This window comes from Echinops telfairi, unplaced genomic scaffold (assembly GCF_000313985.2).
Source record: "Echinops telfairi isolate 266 unplaced genomic scaffold, ASM31398v2 ScPeMD7_655;HRSCAF=1070, whole genome shotgun sequence".
In the NCBI taxonomy this organism is placed as follows: domain Eukaryota; kingdom Metazoa; phylum Chordata; class Mammalia; order Afrosoricida; family Tenrecidae; genus Echinops; species Echinops telfairi.
Genome location: NW_022104553.1, coordinates 26,200,862 through 26,207,987, shown reverse-complemented (window position 1 = coordinate 26,207,987; position 7,126 = coordinate 26,200,862). Strand labels below are relative to the sequence as shown.

At 50.4% G+C, this 7,126-nt stretch overlaps 1 protein-coding gene across 1 annotated transcript in view; it reads right to left on the bottom strand.

Annotated features, from left to right (window-relative positions):
* Positions 1 to 4,798, bottom strand: part of ERCC2 (ERCC excision repair 2, TFIIH core complex helicase subunit) — a 16,629-nt gene extending 11,831 nt beyond the window's left edge. The window contains exons 1-8 of the mRNA XM_045292673.1: positions 4,782 to 4,798; positions 4,422 to 4,521; positions 2,432 to 2,509; positions 2,287 to 2,349; positions 1,708 to 1,821; positions 508 to 624; positions 295 to 411; positions 28 to 155 (exon numbers count right to left, since the gene is read on the bottom strand). Coding sequence (XP_045148608.1) covers positions 28 to 155; positions 295 to 411; positions 508 to 624; positions 1,708 to 1,821; positions 2,287 to 2,349; positions 2,432 to 2,509; positions 4,422 to 4,521; positions 4,782 to 4,786 — 722 coding nt within the window. The 5' untranslated portion in view covers positions 4,787 to 4,798. The remainder of the gene's footprint in view (positions 1 to 27; positions 156 to 294; positions 412 to 507; positions 625 to 1,707; positions 1,822 to 2,286; positions 2,350 to 2,431; positions 2,510 to 4,421; positions 4,522 to 4,781) is intronic.
* Positions 4,799 to 7,126: the final 2,328 nt, after the last annotated feature.

Here is a 7,126-nt window from a genome sequence, read left to right as displayed (position 1 = left end):
GGCCCCTGGCCACCCCAGCGCCCCGGCTCACCAATGTTGTGGGCCTCGTCGAAGACCACCACGGCCTTGCGGGCCAGCTCCTTGGACACCAGGTCGGCTATCTTAGGGTCCAGGAGGTAGTGATAGCTGTACACCACCACGTTGGCATGCAGGATCTGGGGGGCCAGGCTGGCGCGGTTACCCCAGCTGGCCGCTAGCACCGCCCCTCACTTACATCGCAGGGACAGAGGCGAGGCATGGGCAGACAGAGAGGTGGGCAGGCAGCGCCCCCACCCCCATTGCAACCCGTCTCACCGAGTACCGCGCAAGAAAGTACGGGCACCAGCCTTGCCGCCGCCCCAGGGTCTTCAGGTCATCCAGGTTGTAGATGCCGGCAGGGAGGGGCACCTGCCGCCCATGGGCATCAAATTCCTGGGGTGGGGGTGAGGGGGGGTCCCAGGGTCAAGGAAACTGGCAGTCGGGTGTTCCCGGGCCGCACCCCCATGCCTTGCCCTCCTGCCCGGGCACCTCGTAGAAGCGGCAGCTGGGCAGGCTGGGGTCCTGCTGGTGCTGCAGCCGTACGTATGAGGCCGTGAGGCTGTGACACTTCCCGTCCACGTCCTTCCCAAAGCGCAGCGGCGTCACCTGTTTTGGGGACGGTGGCCCGGAGAGCTTAGAATTTGGACGCCAGGGAAGAATTAAACGGGTTCAAGGCTCTGTTATTCTCCTCTCAGTAACACTCTGACAGAGCGCCCTGAAACCTGTGCCTGCTTAGACTTTCAGTGAGCTGCCATCCAAAACAGGCCCTGTCGGCCAAGCAGGTTACCACACTGGGCTGCTAACCCCAAGGTCAGCAGTTCGAATCCACAGGCACTCCACTGAGGTTCTCTACTCCACATAATGTGTTACAGTCTCGGAAACCCACAAAGGCAGCTCTACCCTGTCCTACAGGGTCTCTATGAGTCGGAATCAACTGGCTGGCAGGACATGTTTTTGTTTTGTTTTGCCAACAACAACAATTTACAAGTTCACAGCTCCTTATGGCAAAGGTGAGAAGGCCAGGGGGTAGGCATCGAGAGCCCTGGAAAGTAGGCCGAGTTAAAGCAAAGCAGACTCACTGTGCTCGACGTTGACACAGGCCTGAGCCGAGGACAGGGTGGAGCTTGTCACACTGTCACTTGTAAACTGTCGCCAAAACCCACTCCCCAAATTAACCAAACTCACTGCCATCAAGTCCACTGTGACCCCTAGGGCCCTATAGGGTAGGGCAGACCTGGCCCGTGGATTTCTAAGGCTCTAACTCTTTACGGGCATAGAAAGTCTCGTCTTTCTCCCCCAGAGCGGCTGGTGGTTTCAAACTGCCGGCCTTGCGGTTAACAGCCCAAGGTGTAACCTCCCATGCAACCAAGGCGCCTGTAAAAACTCAACACAGTTGTATTAAAAACAAACAAAACTCAAGGCGAGTAGGTTTCGGAGCCAAGAAACCAAGCCTGGGGGACCCCGGGGGCTGCCCTTTCAACCTCACCTTGGCTGGGGAAAGCCAGGAGGGCTCCCTGGAGGAAGGGTGCCCAGCAGGACGTGGAGGTGGAGTGTGATGAGGGAGAAAGGCATGATGGGTCAGGCCTCACCCACCCACCCCAGGTCTGGGGGCCTGGGGTTTCCGGTGGGAAGGGCTCGCCTTTTCTGAACGCTGGGGGTGGAAGGGCCAGGTGGAGACTGGGCACTCACCTCGGGGTGAATGCACAGGTTCTTGCGGGAGCTCAGAGCCAGTCCCAAGAAGGGTGGCTTCTGGCCTTCCTGTTTCTCGTAGAAGTTGAGCAGCTTGCGGAGTTCTTCAATCACCTGCTCCATGAACGGGGTGGGGGGGAAGAAGTGGGGGGGACACATGGCTGTGAAGAAGTGAAGAAGCTCCGGCCTCTGCCAGGCCCCTCCCCCAGCCCCCAGGAGTTCAGGATGCCGTGTAATGCCCTTCCATAACATAGTCTAAAGTAATATGATGGCTGCGTTGAGGTCCTCCCTGTGTAAGGGGGCGCCTCCATCTATCTAACCACCTCTGGGTTAGCAACGAACTGGGATAGACAGGGTAACACACACAGGCCCTTACTGTGCACGCACCCACAGTAAGACAGACAACCAGTGAGATTCACTCACAAGGAAAGATACACAAGCCACCAGAACTACGCAAGGGGCTCATGGGAGGGACCAGATTGGTCAAGCTCCTAACTTGAGTCTTTAGCCTCAAGAACTGTGAGGTGTATTTCTGTCACGGCCATGCTAGGACATGAAGCCACACCGGTGGCGGCTCACCTTCTCAATCTCGGGCACAGTCCTCGAGCAGTAGATGAGTTTAGTCACCTCCAGTGGGTATGCCTGCCGGTGACAAAGCAGGCTCAATCCCAGCCCGGGCCCCTCCCCGGGGCCACTCCACACTGAGACCCAGAGGGTCACTCACCCGCTGATACGCCATGATCAGAGACAGCAGGGACACTGTCTTCCCAGTGCCCGAGGGCATCTCCAAGACTCCGTGACCCTGTGTGATGGGGGCGGGAGACACAAGTCACAGACTCTGAGTCTTTGAGGACCTGAAATCTTGGGACGTTCCCCCCTTCCCTTGCCCCAGAAGACTGCCATCCACACAGCAGTGAGTAGTTTGGGGCCCCAGCAGGGAGGGATATTGAATCCCACTTCTGCCACCTCTTTATTGAGGATTATTAAATACCTGTCTTCCCCTTCTATGACCCTCAGTATTAGCCTCTCTAAACCAACCAAACCCACGGCCATGGACTCGGTCCAAACACATAGCAACCCTACAGGACAAGACTTGAACAGCTCCTTAGGGTTTCCCAGACTGTAAATCTTTACAGTAAACAGAGCCTCATTTTATTCCCGAGCAGCGGCTAGTAGGTTTGAACTGCTGACCTTGTGGGTAGCAGCCCAATGCATAACCCATCATGCCCCCTGGGTTCCTCGCTCATTTCTCACTGCCATCAAGTCCATTCTGACTCATAACGACCCTGTAGGACAGGGTACAACTGCCCCTGTGGGTTTCCGAGACTGTAACCCCTAAAGGGAGTAGAAAGCCTCATCTTTCACCCAAGGAGTAGTTAGTGGTTTCAAACTGCTGACCTTTCAAATGATTGTCCAACGCTTAACCACTATGCCACCAGGGCTCCTCCCTTCATCTCTAAGATGGGCCTAATAGAACGGTTTTTCATATAACACTGCTCACAGGGTTAAGGAGAAATTGTGAGCACAAACATTAAAAAAAAAAATGTGCTGACATCAAATTGTTTCTGACTCATGGAGACCCTCTAAGACAGACTAGAACTGCTCCAGTGGGTTTCTGAAACTGTACCTCTTACAGGACTAGAAGCCTCATCTTTCTCCCAAGGAGCAGCTGGTAGTTTCAAACTGCTGACCTTGTGGTCAATAGCCCACTTGTAACCATCTGATAATACAGCGAGCCCATTTTCTGCTAACTTAGCACTCTGCCATAGCACTGACTTGATTCCTGGGACTATTCTAAGTGCCTCATAGCATGCTCTATAGACATTTGGGGCTGGGTAATTCTTAGCTGTAGGCTAGCTGCTCTGGCATATGTTTAATGGCATCCATTAGAAACTTGTAGCAAAAAAAGAAAGAAAGAAACTTGTAGCAACACATACATACACACAACTGTCTCCAGACATTGGCGAATGTCCTCAAACCCCACTCTTGCCTTACAAGGTTTAATCACTCAACCCTCCCAAGAAACTAGAAGTACTATTAAAACCAGTTGTCCTCGGGCAATGAATGTACAAATGTGCTTTACACAATTGATGTATGGATTGTGATAAGAGATGGATGAGCCCCTAATAAAAATAAATAAATAAAAGTAGCCCCCCCCAAAAAAAAACCAGTTGTCCTCAAATGAAGTTACGGCAATCATATTCACATTAGAACCCCTGTGGTTTTCCACGACAGATGTTCTCGGAAGTAGACGGCCAGGCCTTTTCTTCCAAGACACCTCTGCGTGGACCTGAACCTCTGATCTCTGGGTTAGGAGCCAAGCAAGTTAACCATGAGCCTTGCCTGGTGCTATTCCTATGCCTCCTTTATGGAGGAGAAAATTCGAACTGGGATTCCAACCCAGGTCAAGTCACTATATCCCTCCCCAATGGGTTGGCAGGTCTGCCATAATAAGCTATGGTCACTCTGAGGGAGATGACAGCGGGAGAGGCTGTCCGCTGCTGTCTGCAGTCCTTATGGGTGGGAATCAAGTCAATGGCAGTAGGTTTGGGGGGGGTTACTATTAACTGGTATTATTTTAGAGGGCAGGAGATTTGGGGGGGGGGGTCCCAGATTCCCAAGGGCCTCCGCTTTCTAAACTTCTGGGGTCCTGGCGATCTTAGTCCGAGACCCCAGTGCGGTGGCCCCGCGGGCCAGCTGGCACGTCCACCCACCTTGGCATCCAGCGTGCGTTTGAGCTCCAGCATGTAAGAGAACTGCTCCGGGTAGATGTAGTCGTAGGGGAAGTAGACCAGTAGTCCGTCCACGTTGAGCCTGGCGGTCAGGGCGCTGCGTTACTGCCCCCCTCGACCTCCGATGCCCAGACCCCAAGCACCCGTCCTCGGTACCCACGCAAACCCGCCAGTTCCCAAGGCGCCTCCGAATTTCCCCCCGATTCTCCCCGTTACCGCCCCGCCGACCCTCGAGGCTGTCCCATTCCACTTCCCCGGCACCCTCTTGCCCGGAGAAGCCCACCCGTCCCCCCCGACCCATCTTTTAGGAGTTCAAGAGCTAAGGCCTCAGCCCCCTCTCACTTCATGGCGCCGGCTAAGGCGTGCAGGGCGTCGATCCGCCTTCTCATGAATATTCAGCAGGAGGCTGGGCTCTAGGAGGAGGGGGAAACGTCCGCACTAGCTTCCTTGCGATCCCATTGGCTGGCGCTGTCCGTCTCTCTCCTGGGGCAGAACCAGTAAAGATACTGCGCGAAGCAGTGAGAAGGCGGGCTCCCACGACGTGGGCGGTGCCAAGGCACCACTGAGGATCGCTGAGCACCGAGAACCATAACCGGAAGGAGGAGAGCCGAGAGAATCGATCGTACTCCTTAAATAGGAATCCGCGTAGAAAATCGCGCCTGGGAGAGAGTAAACAGGGAAATTAGAAACTCCTTCGTGGCCGGCCGGTAATAAACGGCTTCGCCGCACCAGAGAGTCATACATACATTTATAAAGCGCCTCCTTGTCCTGGACTCTTGTAGGCTAAATAACTCCATTTATTGACCATCTACTATTTGCCAGATACTGTACAAATCAGTCTAATGCAGTGGTGGTTCTAAACTTTCCTAATGCTGCGACCCTGTCATACAATTTCTCATTCTGTGGTGACTCCCAACCCAGTTGGGCCAACCGTAAAGTTATTTCGTTGCCACTTCATAATTGTCATTTTGCTACTGTTACAAATCATCATGTAAATATCTGATATTTTCCTTGTTAAAAATGGAACATAATGATTCATCACAAAGACAATATGTAATTATATATTGTGAAATATTTATTTCTAATTACAAATCAATGAAATTTTGTCTTGAAGCATGGTGTAGCATGGCTAACAGTCTTAATATAACAACAGTAAACTACATTGCTACATTTTGCAACAGTGTGCCTGAGAAGCCAACCGAAGTGCAAAGGTTGCCATAGAGCCATGTCTCGGTTCCTAAGACTATCAGAAATATGTGTTTTCCAATGGTCTTAGACGACCCCTCTGAAAGGGTCCTTCAGCCCCCAAAGGGGTTGCCACCCACAGGTTGAGAACCACTAGTCTAATGGAAAAAAAGTTTGTTTTGGTGGCGAAAAGATCAAGGTGCAGGATGGACTGTGCTTGGAGGCTTGAGGAGAAAAACAGGTCCTTGCCTCTTACAGTGAGGGCATTCAAATAACTTAAAAACAGTCCGCTGTCCTAACGACCATTTTAAGTATAAAAAAAGATATACCGAAAGGTAGTTTATTATTTCATGCAGTTAAGACTTACATAAGAACAATGAAAGAAGGACACAAATCTAGACTGTGTTATAAGAAAATTTGAAAAAATATTGAATAAAACCTGAGCCCCCTCCCCCCAAAATAAAACTGTTACTTAAGATAGTTCCATACTGCTTCTTGATTGGCATCTTCCCTGGCAATATTCTTCACTGTTATCCAAGCATCATACGCTGTGTGGTTTATTCTTAACCATCTTTTCACTGTCGGAGTGGGATCCCAATCCTTTAGAGCTAGAACAGTCAGACAATAGTCATTGTGTTTGATGTGTTAGAAACAAGTGACCTCTCTTCTCTGAACATACTATGTTCCTCTCTAAAACACCTCTTTTCACTTGAAAGTGAAACTTTTAATTAGTTGCGGTTAAACTTACAGCAATTGTTCTGACAATATTTTTTAGCTCTTTCAGCACTGTCGGGAATTGCATAATTCACTCCTAATACCTCTTGGGAAGTTGGGGCGTCACCCAAAGCTGAAACGAGTGACAGCGTGTCACCCTCTAGTTCTTTGGCACTTTTCCTCTTGATATTATCTATTTGTTTATGAATGCAAGGGAATAAAAATGTCTTTCATCAAAAGGATAACAAGTTTTATGAAGTGAATAAATATTACAAGCTTGCTCCGTCTAATTTTTTTATACCTATGGACTCAGTTAACATTACTCCCAGTGCTTAAAATAAGCTGTTGTGCAGATGAACATTTAAAAAGAATAAGGAGGGGGAAAAAATAGAATAAGGAGGGAAAAAACTTTTTTAAAAGAATAAGGAGGGTTGGGGAGTGAGGGGGTGGTGGCAGGGTTGAGGAGGGAGGGGATAAAAGGGAGCTGATCTCAAAGACTTCAAGAAGAAAGAAAATGATAACAGCAGCAATTGTACAATGATGCTTGATCTAATGGAACTATGGATTGTCATAATATCTGTAAGAGCTCCCAATAAAATGTTTTTAAAAAGAAAAAGAGGGGAAACAGCGGAAAGGTCTGAGGGGTCGGCCCCAATACCAACTACGTGCACAACTGGCCCTCAACCCAGAATTTATTTCAGAGGATGGCACTGAATCTGCAGCTCTGGGAGAGGGACATATCTGATCAGAGCACACAGGAGCAGATGAAGGGGGAGGAGGAGAGAGTG